The sequence below is a fragment of the Antechinus flavipes genome, chromosome 1 (assembly GCF_016432865.1).
Source record: "Antechinus flavipes isolate AdamAnt ecotype Samford, QLD, Australia chromosome 1, AdamAnt_v2, whole genome shotgun sequence".
NCBI classification, from domain to species: Eukaryota; Metazoa; Chordata; class Mammalia; order Dasyuromorphia; family Dasyuridae; genus Antechinus; species Antechinus flavipes.
The window spans coordinates 313,298,353-313,317,652 of record NC_067398.1 but is presented as its reverse complement, the minus strand read 5'-3'; the positions used below and the strand labels follow the sequence as shown (position 1 = coordinate 313,317,652).

At 41.7% G+C, this 19,300-nt stretch overlaps 1 protein-coding gene across 3 annotated transcripts in view; it reads right to left on the bottom strand.

Annotated features, from left to right (window-relative positions):
* Positions 1 to 218: 218 nt before the first annotated feature.
* FAM219A (family with sequence similarity 219 member A) overlaps positions 219 to 19,300 on the bottom strand; it is a 102,529-nt gene continuing 83,447 nt past the window's right edge. For 2 of the 3 annotated variants that reach the window (XM_051965993.1, XM_051965976.1), the window contains exons 2-6: positions 19,116 to 19,215; positions 6,169 to 6,271; positions 5,613 to 5,693; positions 1,871 to 1,925; positions 219 to 1,321 (exon numbers count right to left, since the gene is read on the bottom strand). In XM_051965993.1, the coding sequence (XP_051821953.1) occupies positions 1,163 to 1,321; positions 1,871 to 1,925; positions 5,613 to 5,693; positions 6,169 to 6,271; positions 19,116 to 19,215 (498 nt within the window). In that variant the 3' untranslated portion in view covers positions 219 to 1,162. The remainder of the gene's footprint in view (positions 1,322 to 1,870; positions 1,926 to 5,612; positions 5,694 to 6,168; positions 6,272 to 19,115; positions 19,216 to 19,300) is intronic. The other variant, XM_051965986.1, reaches the window with a different exon arrangement.

The following is a 19,300-nucleotide window of genomic DNA, read 5'->3' as shown; positions in this document are numbered from 1 at the left end:
CCAGAGGAAGTACTCTCTATTCACCACCCACTAACCAACAAGGGCATCCACAGAAATAGGCAGACAAGAGTTTATCTTCATTTCTACCTTGGTCTTGATCCCATGTATACTGCTGCTCCCTTTTCCCTCCTTATGAGAGACAGGAAGAGGAAAAACCAGACAGATGGTCACAGAAAGGGGAAAAGAAAGAGACAGGATGAGAGCAAGAGAGGAAGCTCTTCCCCAGGTTGTAGAGATGGGATGTCTCCCCTTTATTCTCATATCTCCTGGAAAAATGATGGGAAATGAAGCCAAGAAACTGTGCCAGAGTTGGATGGACCAGAAAGGGAGGAGAGATGGAGACTAAACATTGAAAAAAAATGTAAAAATCAGTGTGCAGGTCAGAAGGCAGGAGTAGGACAAGCCAGGGCCAGGAAAGATAACAAGTTCTCATCATTCACATCATGAGGCTGAGTCAGGGCAAGTCAGGCCAGATAGACTGAGGAGCCCAGGAGCTGGCTGCCTTGAGCCATTCCAGAAGTCTCTGGGATGTCCTTCAGATGCCAGGTGTTATATTTCTGTAGCAGATCATCACAGGGCAATCTCCAAGGACCCCTGAGAGAAAGCTTTGAGCCTGAGCATCCTGGGAAATCACACTGGATCACGGTTTGGCCTGAGGACAATCTGGGAGAACTCTCTTTTGAATGAAACACAGATTGACTTAGCCCCGGTCCTCTGGAGGCCAGAGCTCCAGGCTACTTCCCTTTTCAGTCCCCCTTCAGGCCTCACTTACCCCTGGTATCTCTCCTCCATCTCCCACTCCTGCTCTCTCCAGACTTTTGGCCAGTCTGTCTATCGGAGACAGTCAGGGTTGGGAAGACAATGGAGGTGTGGTGGTTCTGGGGAGAAGGAGAAGCTGGCTGAGTCCCCTTTAAACAAATCAATGAACAAAGAGTCCCTACCACCCTCCCCCCTCCCCCCAACCCCCCATGAAATCTCATTTTGGTTTCTCCCGGCTTCATGAACACAGAGGTACACGTCCTACCATAGGAGGAAGCAATGGCTGTTAAGAAGTTGGCCAGTGGCTAAGGCCAGAATCAGGGCCCAGAATGGGAACAAGGGTGGGAATGGACACCAGATGTGCCGCCTCCCCGCTCTGCCCCTTCCTGGCCTGTGCTGGCCGTTACTGGATGTGGCAGGCAGTAGAGGAAGTAGCCTGGCAGCACATGCAGGTGGGGTTCACAGATTTGGGAGGGATGAGATCGAGGTCCTCGTCATCAGGGATCTCATCTAATCGGTAACCATCCTTCAGCAGCTGGATGTTCAAGTCTTGGTTGATCTGCTGTAGGCAAAGGGGAGAGAAGTCAAACCTGGTGTAAATCATGGTGAGGGGCAAGCAGGCTTAGTGTCCTAGCTAGCCCTGGAAACCCCTAGGCTCCATCTTCCACCATATAAAACCCATCTCCAATTTCCTAGGTCCCATCCCTATCTCTGAGGCCTCAGCCTCTTCCTTCCAAATTCTGTTTCTATTTCCTAAATACTCCCTTATCTTTTACCCACTTCCCCTCACCCCCATTTCCACAGTCCTATCTTTTAAGATTCTACTCCTATCTCTTAGACTGGCATCTTATTTCACATATTCTATTCCTACATCTTGGTTCCACTCCTATGTCTCAGACACTCCATCACAGACCTTCCAGGTTGTAATCCTGTTTCTCAGTCTCTAATCCACTATTTTTAGCCTTAAGGAACAGATGCAGTACTTGGTGTCCCAACCCTTTTCCCCAATGGACAATCCTTCCTTCTGATTTCTCAGCCCATTGCAGGACTGACGGCCAGGGCCAGGTACAAGTCTTTGTAATGAAAACCTCCAGATGTTCCCATGACTCACCTCTGCTGAGGAATAGCCCGAGGAGGAATATCTGGACATGTCAAAGTCATCATCACTGTCAACGAAGATAAGAAGGAAAAGGTCACTGGCGATTTTGAGAGCCTGGGTCCTCAGCCTCACTTCTTTGGGGGAGGTGTGAGGATTAAACACTCCTGAACCAGGGCTTCAGATGTCTTTCTACTACTTAATGGGTCACCCCTGCAATTCATTTGGGCTCTCACTGCCAAAGCCTACCTCCCTCTTCAATAGGAATAGTTTTAGAGAAGCTGGATTATTTAATGAGAAGAATACTGGTTTTGAAGTCTGAAACTACCAAGTCTCAGTTCAGATTCAGAGCTGGAAAGAAACAAATACAGTTTCATTTTACAGAGGCTTAGAAAAGTGAAGAGAAATGGTAAGTAGCAGACCCAGAGTCTGAAGCCAGTCACTTCTCTCCAAATTCAGTGTCCTTTCAACTATAACACACTGACCTCTGTGATTTTCCTTTTTCCTATCTAGGCCTCAGTTTCCTCATCTGTAAAAGGGAGTTGGTTTGGAAAATCCCAAATATCCCCTCCAAATTGAAACCCTTAAAATCCTATCTGTGATCTTATGAATAATCCTTTCCTTGAGGCCTAGGGGGAGGGGGAGAATTTGGGAAGAGGATGAGAGGTAGGTAAGAAAAGCAAACCATCTGGCCTCCCTTTTTCCAAACCACCCCCATTAAACCAATGCCTTAGTACTGTCTCTTAAGCTCATTTTGTTAGTCTATTCAATTATACTCTCCAAAAAGGACTAGTGGTGTTGGTTTTTTTTAAACTCCTTTTTCCAATCTCCTTCCCTTTATTGGTGTTAATCTAAGTTTCCCTTTTTTTCTTTTTTTTTAAACAGAATTTTATTTTCTACCCAGTTACAAGTCAAGACAATTTTTAGCATTAATTTTTACGAGATTTTGAGACTGGAATTTTAGCTCAGAATTTTACAAAGTTGAATGCTGAAAACAATTTTGATATGTAATTGGAAAAAATATTAAGCAAAGCTTAGGTAAAAACAAACCAGAACAAATAATAGAACAAAAGCAAGACCTGTTTCTATTCAACATTATAGTACTAACATTACCACGGTTGCCTGTTTCTCCATCTTAATGTCCTTTGTGCCCTACTCCTTTCTAGTTTTCTAGGCAAGGCCTTCCTTTCCACTGTTTTCTTACATGGAAACTGAACTCTGGGAATTTCCTTCAAGTAGCCTAGAGATTCCAGTGAGGGGAATCTTCCAAGTTAATGCACCTAGGTCATTCTAAGAATAGATAGGGCAAATTTTGTCCTAAATTTACTGTTTCTTTTTACAGATAGAAAGGTAAGGTACTAAGAGAGGTGATGACATGCCTAAGGATATACAAATATTAGAGATACAGGGAAAAAAAAGATCTGGTACCCATTTCTCCTTCATCCCTTTTTATCCAGATGAATGAATGAATGGATGAAAAAGAAAGCATTTATGAAGAGTGAATGCCTTCAGTGTTGCTTCTCAAAGGACAATGTGAATATGACAAAAGAAAAATGATAAGTATTGGAGGAGATATGGGAAAACCTAGGACACTAATGTACAGCTGTTGGAGTTATGAGGTGATCCAACTATCCAATTTGGAATTATGTCCAAAAGACCATAAAGAACAGTTGTAGTATATAATTATGATGGAAAACTATGGTATTATAAGAAATGATGAACATGATGGTTTCAGAAAAAACTGGCAAGTCTTACATGAATTGATAGAAAATGAAGCAGAATCAGAATATTGTACACAGTAACAGCAATACTGTATGATGATTAACTGAATGTGAATGACTTAACTATTCTCAGCAATACAAAAATCCAAAATAAGTCCAAGGGAATTAATGATGAAAAATGCTATCTACCTCCAGAAAAAGAACTGATAAAGAGTCTGAATGCAGGTCATAGCATACTAATTTTTACTTTTTGTGTGCATGGTTTTTGTCTATTTTCTTTCACAGTATCACTAATATAGAAATGTTTTGTATAATTAAGCATGTATTAGCATTTTCACTTTTTCTGTTGTTGTTTGCTTGTGTTTTTTTTTCCCTCAGGTTTCTTTTTTCCTTCTTGATCTGAGTTTTCTTGTGCAGAAAGATAATACATATATTGGATTTAATATAAAAATAATTAAACATGTATAACATATAAAATTGTCTGCCTTCACAATGAAAGGGAGGGAGAGGAAGAGAGGGAATTTGGAACTCAAAATTTTAAAACATGAATGTTAAAATTGTTTTTACACAAAACTGGAAAAAAATAAAATATATATTTTTTAAAGTGACAATGTGACTCATGAGCAGGTTCTCTTACCATTGCTTGAAATCATTTACTCTTATTAATGTTAATGTAAAATATTTTGCTATTGCAAAACTGTACTTGTAGGATTCTAGGGAAAAATCATGAAGTTAGGTGATTAGATTATATGATTTCTAAATAGGAATCTATTTAGATTTGTCTGAGTATGCCCTACTTCTTTTTGTGCCCTAGTCCTTTCTAATTTTCAAATAGTAGGGTAATGTTGCTACCATTGTGTCAAATTTAATAGAAACTTTTAGAAAATCAGGTTTTAGGCAATAGAGTGTTCAGTTTTAGCACTGTATAACAAGAAGGACATTCCTTTTCCTTGGGGATGAAGTAGTCACTGAGTTATGTGTCAGAACATGGAAAAGTGAGGAAGAAGGAAATAGTTAGCTTGAACCTGGAAAGCATGAAGCTTTAGAGCTTAGGATTTGTTAATCATTTCTGTTGTCCAATAAAAACAGCTGTCATTCAACACAGTGCTTTACATATAGGATCTTATTGCAATCCTACAAGAGGCCATCTAGTCCAATCCCCTTCATTTAGTGTAGTGTCATGTAGTGGTAGACAAACAACTTTGCTTCATAGACAAGCAGAAATAGCCTGAATAACCATTGGTGACATGCTTCAGATGAAGTGAATAAATCACAGAACAACTAGTCTGTATTTGATTGTGGCTGTTCTTCCATCCAGGTTTATATAGAGTTGGGTCTTGCACTTTCCCTGATAGACAGGAAGTCCAGAGCCCTTCTTCTGTTTCTGTCATCATCCTTTCTCTCCCAGGGCTGATAACTACAAGCAGATGGTTTCTCTCATCATAATGAGATGAAGGTAATACTGTCTGGCCCTGAATCCTATTCTGGGAGAAAGAAGGGAAGTGACTACAAAGTTAGTACATGGTCGCCTGAAGTCCAGGGGAAAAATCCTGGGACTAGATAGCGCTTTCCTTATGAAGGAAATTATGAGTAATGGTAGGAATTCCAAGGCCTGAAGCCAGAAATCTCCAGAAGGAGCAGAGGTAAGCAAGGTCAACAGTAAAGGACTTAATACCCAAGAAGATATTTTTAGAAGCTAGGTAAGAAAGCACCTTTCTTATCCAGGAGGCCTGGCTCCAAGGGAAACTTTTGGGACCAAGATGACTGCAGAGTACGGGGTATAACAGTAGCTCAGGGGACATGCTGATTCCCCAGAGCCTAAAGCATAAACACTTAATAAAAATTTTCTGAATTAAATCCCAAGACCAAGGTGAGTCCACAATCAGAGAAGATTAGAAAGTTGGTTCTAGATAGCTGAAAGAGCTTATTTCTTCCCATCTAGAGCTTCCCCCCTCTCTCTCTCACGCATGCACACATACACACCCAACTTTATTTATTTTGGGTTCAGGTCCATCCTCTGTCCCACGCCTCCATACCTGTCAGTGTCAAGGGCCACCAATGGCTTCTCATCTGGACTCTGATCAAGTGAAGAGTATCCCTTGTTAGGAACAACCAGCCTGCATATAACAGAACAGAGGGATCATGTTTAGCTGATCATGGCAGGCCCTTTCCCTTTTTTGCCTGTCCTGGTAATTATGCTAGGGAGGCCTAAGCTTTCCTTTTCATTCCAAAGGGAATAATTGATATAGTAAAGCCTGGACATAGTGGTCTGTGCCAGGTAGTCTTGAATACAACAGGAGCACAGGTACCAAAAGAAGGCCTTGTGTCAGGTTAACAAGGAGGATGGGACACAAATCAAGGACAGAAAGCTTTGCTTCTTGGTCAAGTCAACATAAGATCTGACTGTCCGGCTAAGCCTGAACCCAGGAGGAATCACTGTCCCCAAACCCCTCTCAGGACCATTGCCTGCTTGCTATCCTTTTCATCAGATCTCAGACCCCTTTTCTAGATGAATAATGATGCAAAAGAAACTCTGTCAATTAAGGTGATCTCAATGACAGAAGTAGGGACAGAGAAGAAAAAAGCCTTTACCTTGTTCGGGCCATGACATTGTTCTTCTTGGGCTGCTGGTTGACTGGACTGCCCATGTTGCCATTTTTCAAGGAACCTTTTCGAGCAAGCTCTCGCTGTTTCTCTGCAAAAGGAACACCATTATTATGAGGATAAGGCTGGTGGCCTCAAGGCATCCTGACTCCCAACAACAGGTAGAAAATGGCAGCCTAGACTGATGAGAGATGCTTTTCTTGTCCTTCTCTCCCACTCTGAAGGGTCTTTAACACCAGATTGTCTAATGAAAAGGAAACTCACACCATCTGCTTTCTTAAATCAGCTGAGTTATAGGGCCTGATTGAAACCCTAAGAACGTCAACTAAGCCCCTTTCTCCAACCTGCTATTTTCATCCCCTACTCCTGAGTTTCCCAGATCTCTTTGGAGTTCAGGTCTCTGTTTTCGTCTGTCAACTGGTTAGCAATTCTGCGTTCATGTTAATTGTAGTGACAGCCTGGATCACTCTAGGCACAGAAGTATTTTCCTTCTGAGCTAGCAAGAATCAATTTATCCTTTTTTGATGGCTTCTGATATACTCATAAATAGAACAAAAGAGTTAGGAAGGACCTTAGGGACCATCTAGTTCAAGCCTGTCATTCTGACACATGAGAAAAGTGGGGCCTAAAAAGGAGAAATAACTTGGCTCCAACTAAGCTGCACTCAGCTCAGTAGAGCCAAATTTTAAAAAATCTTTTATAATATCTTTGAGATAAAGGCCCAGTAGAGACACTATTGGATTAAAGGCTATGCATAGTTTGATAGTCCTTTGGACATAGTTCCATATTGTTCTCCAGAATTTTAAAATCTCTTGAGGCTTGGAGGCCTCTGGCCAGCTGCTGAAGGCAGTTCTCTATCTTATGTCTTCTCTCCTCCCAATTCCAATCTGTTTCTATCTAGTTCAATCTCAGCCACTGAATTTCACCCAGTCTTGTTCTGCTTTTCCTATGATAAAACCTTTTCTTTTTCTCTGATTTTTTTTTTTTTTGATGTCTTGTTTCTAGAACTTGGAGTCAGATAAGACTACTCTGTTTACAAATAAACTATCAGACTTAGACCAATACATTGACCTATGTGTTACCCTGGTCCCTGGGATTTATGCTCTGGGAGATGATCCATAATCTCAATTACCTCACCCCAAAGGCAAAGTCTATGTAGCCTGGGGTCTCCCTGCCTCTGAATGGATGTGGAAGTGTGGGGTATAGGCCAAGATCTGAGGAGATGGCCCAAATGTATTGAAATGAAAGGCAAGTGGGAAGGAAGATGGAGTAATGTCTCCAGGGGCAGATCAAATTTTCCTGCAGGAGTTTTTTTCCTGGTCATTCAACTGGCACTAACCAGATACCTTTCTAAATTTTTCGAGCTACTTCTTGAGATGTGGGGGAGTGTATTTAGATTATCTCCTCTCTTTTCTCCCCTCATCCCTACCAGGACAAGAAAACCAGCAATCCAATAATAAAAAGGGTGAAAGAGCCCTCTAGAAGCCAAGTACATGATGGATAGAAAATCAGAGGATCAGGGATTTAGGCCATGAGTCATATCCAATCCTCTCATTTCACAGATGAGGAAACTGAGGCCCCAAGAATTTGAATGATTTTTCTAAAGGTTCTACAAGAAAGGAGGTTTACCATCTTTCTCCCTGCCTTTTATATCTTTGTAATCCTCTCTACTGAAAAGGAAATCTATGAACTCTGAAATAGCTTCATAGGCTATACTGGGGCTCTACATATGGAAGGAGGCAGCTGTCTATAGAGTAAGATGAAAGGATACAGAAAAGATCTCCCAAACCTAAATTTCTCCTCCACTGTATGCCATGAGATCCAAGTTCCCTAATACAGCTATAACAGAAAGGAGCCAAACTTTAAATCATTATCAGTCATCAGTGCCTTAGTAAGGATTAACTAATTAATCAGTCAATTGAGCGTAAGGTGTTGAGAAAAGGAATGGAAGAATAATGCCTTGGTTGGAAGAGGTTTTCTGAAGGAAGGAAACCCAACCTTTACAAACATCACCATTTTGCCATGGTCTTACCCTATCAGGCAAGTAGTATGGTGAGTGGCAGAATGTATGGGAGAGTGGACCATCCTATTGACATGTAAGGGGTGGCAGATGATTGCCCCTCTTCCATGCCTCTGCTCTCACGGTCTTGCTAATCATGATGAGTTGCTTCCCTTTTCTGTGCTGCAGCCCCTTTCCTCTTTTACCCCACCCCCCTAAGTAAACTTAAAATTTCACATTCAGAAAATTGGTTGGGCTATGATAGAAAAAGGACAGAAAAGGATCAATAAAAATCCTTGTTCTTTGGGTTTTTTTTATAATCAGATTGAAGACATAAAACTCATGCATATGGAACAATGTTGGGGACATTGATAAGATCAGCCTAGAGAATGAATGCGTGGTAGGAAATAAGATTAGAGAGATGGAGTGGGGTTAGATTGTGATGGGCCTTGAATTAGCTTAGACATGATGCAGGAGGCAACAGGGAGCCATTCCAGATTCTTGAATGTAATGTAATGTAATGAAAGCTAGGCTGTCAGAAACTTAGTATGGTAATGGTGTGCATCTTAGAGTGGAGGGGAAGGAAACCAGTAATCCCTTAGTTGATTTGTGTTGAAGGTTCGAATAGATGATTTTGGGTCTCAACCATGCCTGTAAAAATACTTTGGGAATGCTCCCAAAATCCTATCAGTGGTGGTGGTGAGTTTAGGGGTAGGGAATATACCCTCCCAATGGGATGGGGGAGCTGCCCAGCCTAGAAGGTGCTAGCCGTGGGGTGGGGGGAACATTACATTTCCCCTTCTCTCATTTTATCTTCTACCTGGTTCCATCAGGTGTTGACTACCTATTTTTTCTGTCTAATGAACAGTTCTCAAATAAAAAAGATTTTCTTGCCAACTGAATTTGTAGATGGTCTCCTGGGAAGGAAGCTTGGGCTGCTGCAGAAACAAATCACTACTCTTGGGGTCAGCTTTTCGGGAAGCTGATGGAAATGAAATTGAACCTTCTTATTCATGGCTAGAGTGAGACCAGCTCTGATCCAGGAAGGTAATGGCTGTCCCCAAAGGCCTCCTTCTTCTCCTAACTCCTGGAAGTGCTCTGAACAGCAGCTGCTGTGTCTGAGAGAGGGAGATGGATCTGCATCCTAAGTCTGTCATGAGCAGCAGAGCTAGACTAGACAGACTCCAGGGTCCCCTGCAGCTGTAAATCTTATGATTTCATGAGCAAAGTCAGAGTCACACACATTTGGTCTTCTTTGGAGGAAAATGGAAACTTGAGGTATTTGAAATTCAATTCTAAATTAAACAGATTAAAAAAATATGATATTTGGGGGTTTTAAATATCCTTTACAGATCTTTATAAATAAATCATTTCTTTGGTATGACTATTGGCAGCAATATACTCCATTTATAACTCCAAGTTCAGCACCCTATCTACTTTATTTAACCTTTTTCACCCTCAGTTTCCTTACCTGTAAAATGGGAAAAAAAATTCTATTTCACAAGGCTATTCTGAGTATCAAAGGAGATAGATAACATATGTAAAGTGCTTTGAAGATCTTTAACTGCTATGGAAATGCTTCCTATTATTATTGTTAATAATAATAATAGCTAATTCCCATAATCATAATTATTATCATTTAGAGATATGGGAAGACCCAGAGAAAACAGTCCTGTTAAGGATTGGACTGAATTCACTCTCTTGGATCCAAAAAATACCTGTTTCATTCCTGTGAGGGCCCAATTTGTTCTTCCCTCTACCTGTTCAATACATCATAACCCAGATATGTGCTGAGTTCTTTCACATCTGGAGTCATTGTTAATTGGAATTTCAGACGCCAAAGGAAGACCCTCCCTTCTTCCCCAAAATATAGAAAGCAGGTCCTATATATATAGGATCTGCTTTTTATAGCAGGAGGCTTGCATAGTTAGAGATAAGAATTAAAGTGCCAAATCTCACAAGAAAAGGAAAATAGGGATTAGCGTTTATTTTAAGGAATAAAACCTTGATATCAAATCAAGTTCTATGACAGTAGTGTTCATAGGATTACAGTTAGACAAAACAAATGCAGACAGGATTAGAAGGGAAACAATAAACTGGGAAAACATTTTTACAATCAAAGGTGCTGATAAAGGCCTCATTTCCAAAATATATAGAGAATTGACTCTAATTTATAAGAAATCAAACCATTCTCCAATTGATAAATGGTCAAAGGATATGAACAGACAATTCTCAGACGAAGAAATTGAAACTATTTATAGACATATGAAAAGATGCTCCAAATCATTATTAATCAGAGAAATGCAAATTAAGACAACTCTGAGATACCACTACACACCTGTCAAGATTGGCTAGAGTGACAGGGAAAGATAATGTGGAATGTTGGAGGGGATGTGGGAAAACAGGGACCCTGATACACTGTTGGTGGAATTGTGAATACCTCCAGCCATTCTGGAGAGCAATTTGGAACTATGCTCAAAAAGTTATCAAATTGTGCATACCCTTTGATCCAGCAGTGTTACTACTGGGCTCATATCCCAAAGAGATACTGAAGAAGGGAAAGGGACCTGTATGTGCCAAAATGTTTCTGGCAGCCCTGTTTGTAGTGGCTATAAGCTGGAAAATAAATAGATGCCCATCAATTGGAGAATGGTTGAGTAAATTGTGGTATATGAACGTTATGGAATATTATTGTTCTGTAAGGAATGACCAGCGGGATGAATACAGAGAGGACTGGCGAGACTTACATGAACTGATGCTAAGTGAAATGAGCAGAACCAGGAGATCATTATATACCTCAACAATGATACTGTTTGAAGATGTATTCTGATGGAAGTGGATCTCTTCAATAAAGAGAGCTAATTCAGTTTCAATTGATCAAAGATGGACAGAAGCAGCTATATCCAAAGAAAGAACACTGGGAAATGAATATAAACTGCTTGCATTTTTGTTTTTCTTCCCGGGTTATTTATACCTTCTGAACTCAATTCTCCCTATGCAACAAGAAAACTGTTCGGTTCTGCACACATATATTGTATCTAGGATATACTGTAACCTATTCAACATGTAAAGGACTGCTTGCCATCTGGGGGAGGGGATGGAGGGAGGGGAAAAATCAGAACAGAAGTGAATGCAAGGGATAATGCTGTAAAAAATTCTACCAATAAAAAGTTATTAAAAAAATAAAGCAGATTTAAAACTCCTGGAAAAAAAAAAGGATTACAGTTATAACTGGAAGGAATCTTAGAGGACAATTGAGTCCAATTCTCTAATTTTACAGATGAGTAAGAATGAGAGATGTGAAGAGATTTTCTCAGGGACTTTCTCAGTGTCTCAGGCAAGATTGGAAGCCAGCTCTTCTTGATTCCAAGAACAATATTCTTTCCAATGTGCCTGGTAGGAGAGCAGGGGGAAGAAAGGGGGAGAAGGGGAGGAGAGAGAGAGAAGAGACAGACAGACAGATAAAGAGAGGAAGGAGGGAGAGAGAGGGAAGAGGAGAAAGAGAAAAAAATGGTGAGATGGAGGGATGGTGAGAGATGAAGAAAGTTGGAGAGAGAGAGAGAAAGGAAGTGAGGAAGGAGGAAGAAAAGACAGAAAAGCCACTGGGAAGATTAAGTTGCCAAGCAGGTGGACAAGTCATAGAAAGGAAAAGCCTAAGGCAAAGGCAGACTTTATTCCTTTATGATTTTGCCAAGGTCATCCAGACCTCGCCCCTCCTAACAACCAAGAAAGAGCTCTGAGCTCAGGCAATTGTGGGGAATTCTGGGGGAGTCCCTGCCAGCTTAGGTTGCTGTCCTGTAATCTCCAACAGGAACACTAGATGGCAATCACAGCCAGGAGAGTTCCAATGTAGAAACCCACAGTTCCAACCCCTCCCCTCTCCCCCCCTCCCCCCATCTCCTCAGAGGCTCAATCATTCTTGCCTAACCTGAAGCCTCAAATCCAGATCCTGAGGTAATGCCATAGTATGGCATAGACTCACAGGGCTATATATTAATTAGAATGTAAACTTGAGATCAGGGAATATTGTTTTATTTTTTTTTTATTTTTTTTATTTTAAAAATATCCCCTGGGTTTAGCACAGTCCTTGACATTTAAGTGCTTGCTGATTGACTAACTGAGGAATATCAGAGAGATATTTCTGACTCACATCTGAGGGTTCTCCTACAATCTCTCTATGAGAAGCAGGGCTTATATTAGGGCCAGCCCATCAAATCCCACCCTCCAGGAGAACAGGAAGGTAGCCCCTCCAGAGACAAGGTATTTCTGCCAATCATAAGGCATTTCTCTACCTACGCCTTTTCTGAGGCCAGAGTGAAGCAGCCAGGCTTGATTGGAGAATGGCAGCCTTTGGATGCTCCTGTGTAAGCCTTCCCTCTACTTCTCAGCTCCAAGCATCTGTCTTGACCAGTTTTCAGGGTTCTTTCCTCTGCTAATCTTTTTCAAGTTCCCTCCATCATTTCTTCCCTATAGCTTCCTTTTTCACTTGCCTTAGAGACCCTGCTTGACACAGCTACTTCCCAGAAAGCTACACCAGGAAATCCCATGTAACTCGGCTGCCTTTGGGCCCATCAGTGGTGGTTGGTATAAGGACACCTCTTAGCCCCTTCCCCCAACCACTGTCTTTGAATGTGGCCAGCTCTGTGGAGCATGTAGAGTCCTGTTCTGAGGATTCATTGGAAAGGGAGAGAAAGGACTGGCCTACTGTCCTGGTTATGAGAACTTGAGAGGACTCTGAATGAGTGTGGAGACTGAGGGAAAGGAACAGGGATATTGTAGTCCTAGGAAATGAATTAATGGAGTCATGAGTGGGGAGAGGGGAGAGGTAGGCAGGGAAAGGACCAAACATGCTTTACAAATATCTCAAATGATCCTGAAAAGCAAATGCTGTGATTATCTCCATTTTTCAATTGAGGAAATTGAGGTTGAAGTTAAGTGACTTAGCAAGGGTCTCTCCACTTAGACACTAGATTAGGGAAGATCAGAAATGGGAAGAAAGCTTTTCAGCAAAGAGTCCTCCCTGGTGCTGACCTGCAGGCCGTTTACAGGAAGTATATTGGAGAGACATTGAGGAAGAGGTACAAGGAAACTTTAGAGGGAATCCTGGGAGTGGCAGATCAAGGGGAAGGGGTAGAGGTCTTGGGGTAACTGTTGTCTCTGTGCCAAGATTCATCAGTTTAGAGGAAAGCAGGAGATGAAACAAACTGGCAACAGGCGTTCTGGGAGGAGACATATTTGGGCAGAAGCAGACTCAGAATAAGGACAGATACTTCTGAAGAAGCAGTTTACTTGAGAATGGAACAATTAAGAAAAGGGACTATCTTTTATGAACTCTGGGAGGCAACCAGGGGCAATTACTCCCTTTAACTTCTCTGAGCCCAGCTTTGTGCTTTATAAAAAGAAACTGTTGACCTATTCTGATCTCTTAGCTCTTAAGTCCTATGACCTGTGTAATATAACTGATTTTTTTAGGTATTAGAAACACTATTTGCCTTTCATTTGCCCCAAATAATATTTTTCTCCTAAAGGAGAGGGTACTTTGGCTAAGGGAAACCGTATTAATATGGGAAGAGTGACAAAAATTTGCCTAGTAATTGGGCTTCCTGTTTGGACAACAATGATCCCAGGAGTGTAGGATGTGAGGAAATGCTTGAGTCAATGCATCCAGGTGGGAAAATTCCCAAACTGGCGTTGCTTTTTCCGAGGCAAAAGATGCCAATCTTATTTGGGAGCTAGGAGGCCACAGACCATTAAAATATTAAGATGGACTAAATTATTTCAGGGGATTTCAGGTAGTTAATACAGTTTAGAAATTTAAGTTACTTCAAATTGGAGATTAAGGGACTTTTTTTTTTTCCTTAAAGTTTTCTAGTTAGCCTGCCCTGGTGTATTCTTGTTTTTTTTATTTTCCTTTCCCTTGCAGATAAACTCTAGGAAATCCTACTCTTGTGGTCTGCAGTATGTGGTAGACAGGGAGAAAAATGGGAAGAGAAAGTAAAAGCTGTTTGTATTAGGGAATCTAGGTCTGTTGGCTCCGGTAGCTCGAGAGATAGGAGACATGAGAGACTGGATGTGCTGAGATGTCAAGGAGGTTCAATGGAAGTCAAGAAGACAGCGTTTTAAGCCAGGGAATAGAGAGACAAGAGGTTAACTGGAAGGAGAGAGCCCTGTGGCCAAAGGAAAGGCCCATCTCAAGACTTCCGAGGAGTCAATGGTGATGAAGTCCAAGGCTGAGGGCTCGATCCTTTATGGCACCAAATGCTCTGGCCAGAAAAGAGATGGTGAGACAAGCAGGCATTGAGAGGGAAGGTGGTTCCTGAAAGAGAGGAGCACTGGGAGGGGGGTGGAGATCGAGTCCCTTACTAGGCAGAAGGAGCTCTGGTCACAGCCTACGGTTTAGAATGGCTCAGCTGTGTGAAGGGCTCCTCAGACACCACAAGGTCATAGCCTGAGAGGTCAAGTACAGTCCTCTCATTTTACAAACTGAGGGCTAGAGATGTGAAGTGACTTGCCCAGACTAAGCTGAGGGCTGCCAAGTGTTAGAGTCAGAATCTGAATACAGATCCCAGACTCTAGATGTCACTTGCTTTCTAGTGAACCTTGAGGCTTCCTCCTGGGTGGGGTGGGGAGGACTTCCTAGAGTAAGGAATTCTGGGGGAAGGGGAGGTGGAGGGGCAATGCTTCTAATCTTTTATGGACCAGAGCCTGAGTGACCAAGGGCAGGGAACCCCATGCTCAGTACTCTTCCCCCAGAGCTCCAGAGTCCATCCTCCTTTGTCACATAGAAAGGCCAGGGACCAACAAGGTAAGAGAAGGCTAGAGCAGAGAAGAGCCCCAGGGGCTACTCCATATAACTCCACTCTGACCAACTGCCTTGCCCCACCCCCACCCTCCTGCCAGTTTCAGCAGAGAAACAACAGCTGCTTCACCTAATTAGCATGAATCCCAGCTGGAGGAGCCAGGCCGAGGAGCAGCAGGACAGAAGGAGGGGCTGGGGGAGACAGACGGTGGGGGGATAAGCCACTGCAGGAAGCTGAGCAGAGAAGGAGATACTAATGGTATTGATCGAGGGGCTTGGCTCCCCCATCAGACTCCAGATTCTATTTCTTACTGCAGAAGCTTCCTCTTGGTAGCACAGATGGATGGGGGGGGGGGGGGGGGGGGAAGGGCGGCAGAGGAAGGGCTTAACGCAATAAAGAAGAAGAAGGAATGGGAAAGGGATAGGACCTAACATGCCAGACTGGGAAAGTAGGAAGCCTGAAGCGTTAGGTAGAGAGAAAATAGGGATTTTTGATCTTTTTGGTTCCTAGCATTTTAGGGCTAGAAAGGACCTTAGAGATCATTCAGTCCAACATCCTCATTTTACAGATGAGAGAGAGAGAAAGACAGAGACAGAGAGAGAGAATTATAGATGTGAGAGTTACAGATGAAAGAAAGAGTTACAGATGAGAGAAAGAGTTACAGATGAGAGAGAAAAAAGAGAGAAGAGAGTTATAGATGAGAGAAAAAATTATAGATGAAAGAGAGAGAAATTACAGATGAGAAAGAAAAATTACAGATGAGAGAAAGTTACAGATGAGAGAGAAAGAGAGTGTGTTATAGATGAGAAAGAGAGTTACAGATGAGAGAGAGAAAAAGAGAGTGAGTTACAGATGAGAGAAAGAGAGTGTGTTATAGATGAGAAATAGAGTTACAGATGAGAGAGAGAAAAAGAGAGTGTTACAGATGAGAGAGAAAGAGAAGAGAAAAAGAGAGAAGAGTGAGCTATAGATGAAAGAAAAAGAGTTATAGATGAGAGAGAAAGAGTTACAGATGAGAGAGAAAGAGTGTGTTATAGATGAGAGAGAGAGAGTTCAGATGAGAGAGTTACAGATGAGAGAGAAGAGAGGAGAGAGAGAAAAAGAGAGAGAGGGGAGAGGGAAGAGGGGAGAAGGGAAAAGGGAAGAGAAAAAGAGAGAGAGGGGAGAGAGAAGAGAGAAAAGGGGAGAGGGGAGAGGGGAGAAGTGAAAAGAGAGAGGGGAAAGGGCAGAGAGGAGAAGTGAGAAGAGAGGGGAAAGAGAGGAGAGGGGAGAGAGAGAGAGAGAAGAGAGAGAGAGAGAGAGAGAGAGAGAGAGAGAGAGAGAGAGAGAGAAGAGAGAGAGAGAGAGAGAGAGAAAGAGAGAGAGAGAGAGAAAGAAATCGGACGAAAGCATGTGGCTCAGAGCTGCTAAGAAGCCCAGCATAGACTGAATGTGCTGCACTGATACTCAGCTGGAACAGCCATCTCTCTGCTGCAGGGCTAGTTATCGGGATGAGCGGGGGCAGCTCACTCCTCAGCCATGAAGTACTTTGTATCTTGAAAGATATCAAGCTGTCCCTCTTCCCAGAGATGGCTGAACCTCACATACCTTCCCTTCCCTATCACCCCTTCTCTCTCTACTCCCAGGTGCTATGGGCACTATGATGCCAAGAAAATCCTAAGATGCAAATGCCCAAGGGGAAAATATACCTTTCACAATTTCCCTTCCATGTAGCACCTCCCTTTAATTTCAGCTGCATTGATCTAGCCTAGACCCTTAAAACCCCATTCTAAAGCTTTGGCAATAGCTTCCTGCCTTTTTTCCCCAATTCAAAAAATTTTAATTGTTTAGTCATTTTCAACTGAGTCTGATCCTTCATGACCTCATTTGGTGTTTTCTTACAAAGATACTAGAGGGGTTTGCCATTTCCTTCTCCAGTTCATTTTACAAATGAAGAGACTGAGGCAAACAGGGGTAAGTGACTTGCCCAGGGGCATACAGTTAGTACGTATTTAAGCATAAACATTCATCAAGTGTCTAACTTGGACAAGCCATTATATGGGATACTGGGGATGTAAAGACAAAATAGTCTTTGTCCTCAAGGAGCTTATATTCTATAGTACACAAATATGTAAATATCAAATAATCTGAGGAAGAAAAAAACAGTGTGGAGAAGCTGGTGAGGCTTCCTGTACAAGGTGGTGAGTGAGATAAGCTTTCAAGATCATCTTTTTTTTTTTTTTTTTTTTTTAATAATAACTTTTTATTGACAGAACCCATGCCAGGGTAATTTTTTTTTACATTATCCCTTGCACTCGCTTCTGTTCTGATTTTTCCCCTCCCTCCCTCCAAACCCTCCCCTAGATGGCAAGCAGTCCTATACATGTTAAATATGTTGCAGTATATCCTAGATACAATATATGTTTGCAGAACCGAACAGTTCTCTTGTTGCACAGGGAGAATCAATCAGATTCAGAAAGTAAAAGTAACCCGGTAAGAAAAACAAAAATGCAAATAAGTTTATGTTCATTTCCCAGTGTTCTTTCTTTGGGTGTAGCTGCTTCTGTCCATCATTTATCAATTGAAACAGAGTTAGGTCTCTTTGTCAAAGAAATCCACTTCCATCAGAATACATCCTCATACAGTATCGTTGTTGAAGTGTATAATGATCTCCTGGTTCTGCTCATTTCACTCAGCATCAGTTCATGTAAGTCTCGCCAGTCCTCTCTATATTCATCCTGCTGGTCATTTCTTACAGAACAATAATATTCCATAATATTCATATACCACAATTTACCCAGCCATTCTCCAACTGATGGGAATCCATTCAATTTCCAGTTTCTAGCCACTACAAACAGGGCTGCCACAAACATTTTGGCACATACAGGTCCCTTTCCCTTCTTTAGTATTTTTTTTGGGATATAAGCCCAGAAATAACACTGCTGGATCAAAAGGTATGCACAGTTTGATAACTTTTTGGGCATAATTCCAGACTGCTCTCCAGAATGGTTGGATTTATTCACAACTCCACCAACAATGCATCAGTGTCCTAGTTTTCCCGCATCCCGTCCAACATTCATTGTTATATTTTCCTGTCATCTTAGCCAATCTGACAGGTGTGTAGTGGCATCTCAGAGATGTCTTAATTTGCATTTCTCTGATCAATAATGATTTGGAACACTTTCATATGAGTAGTAATAGTTTCAATTTCATCATCTGAAAATTGTCTGTTCATATCCTTTGACCATTTATCAATTGGAGAATGGCTTTTCAAGATCATCTTGTGGACATCTCTGTGCTCCAAACAATCCATCTCACATAATCAGGTCCATCTTCCTAAAAATTCTATCACAATATAGTTTTGCTCAGAAATCTTCAGTGGTTCTTCAGTAATTAGAGAATCAAGCCTAGCCTCCTTTTCCTGGTATCTGAGGCTTTTTATGATCTGACTCTTCACCTGAGTCACAGAACCTGACTTTCAAATCCTGGCTCTGTGATTTTCTGGTATGTGACCATGGGAGAGTCATTTATGCTCTCTGAACTTTGGTTCCCTCGTATGTAAGATTAGGGAACTCTAGAATATAATTCCAAGGTACTTTTTGTCTTTAAATTCTATTATCCTAGCCTTAAAATTCCTATGATTTACTCTTACATTGCCTATATTCTAGTCATAAGTGTGGCCTATAATTTGGAATCTGTTTTTATCTATAGAGATTATCTGTAATATATACTCTACTCTAGACAGGATAGACTACTTCTCCTTGAGAGGGCCTTACAATTTGTTTTCTCCCTGTCTTTGTTTCAATTTCATCTTACCTCACTTCTGGTTGCCTAAATCCTACTTACCTTATTATTTTGGAGACAGAATGAATACCACTGTATTTCCTACCCAAACACTTGCCATTTTATCCAAAGAAAAGAGAATCCTCAAATTCCTTCCTTATCCATCTTTTGCTCCTAGAAGACTGATCCTCCCCAGAAAGAAAGGAAGGACTCTTAATAATAAAAGAGAGAAATGGTAACAAGGTAATCTTTATAGATCAACTCCAAGATACCAGGATTCTGGTGCTGAGTTGTCCATCTTTCCCCGGTAAGAAGACTCTTTGACAATATTGCCTATGGGGACATATATGCCAGGGTCATAGGAGAAAACTCACCCAATTTCACTTGGAGTGGGGATGGTTTGTAATTCATGGCTACAGTCTCGCCTTCTCGGGCATCACAGTCTCCATCTGAGATGGATGCAGCTGCTGGATCCTGGGGAGAGAAAACAGTTGGGAAGAAATCACTAAGAGCCAAATGAAAGGACTTTGATATACTGATTTCCCTTTCTGACTCAGAA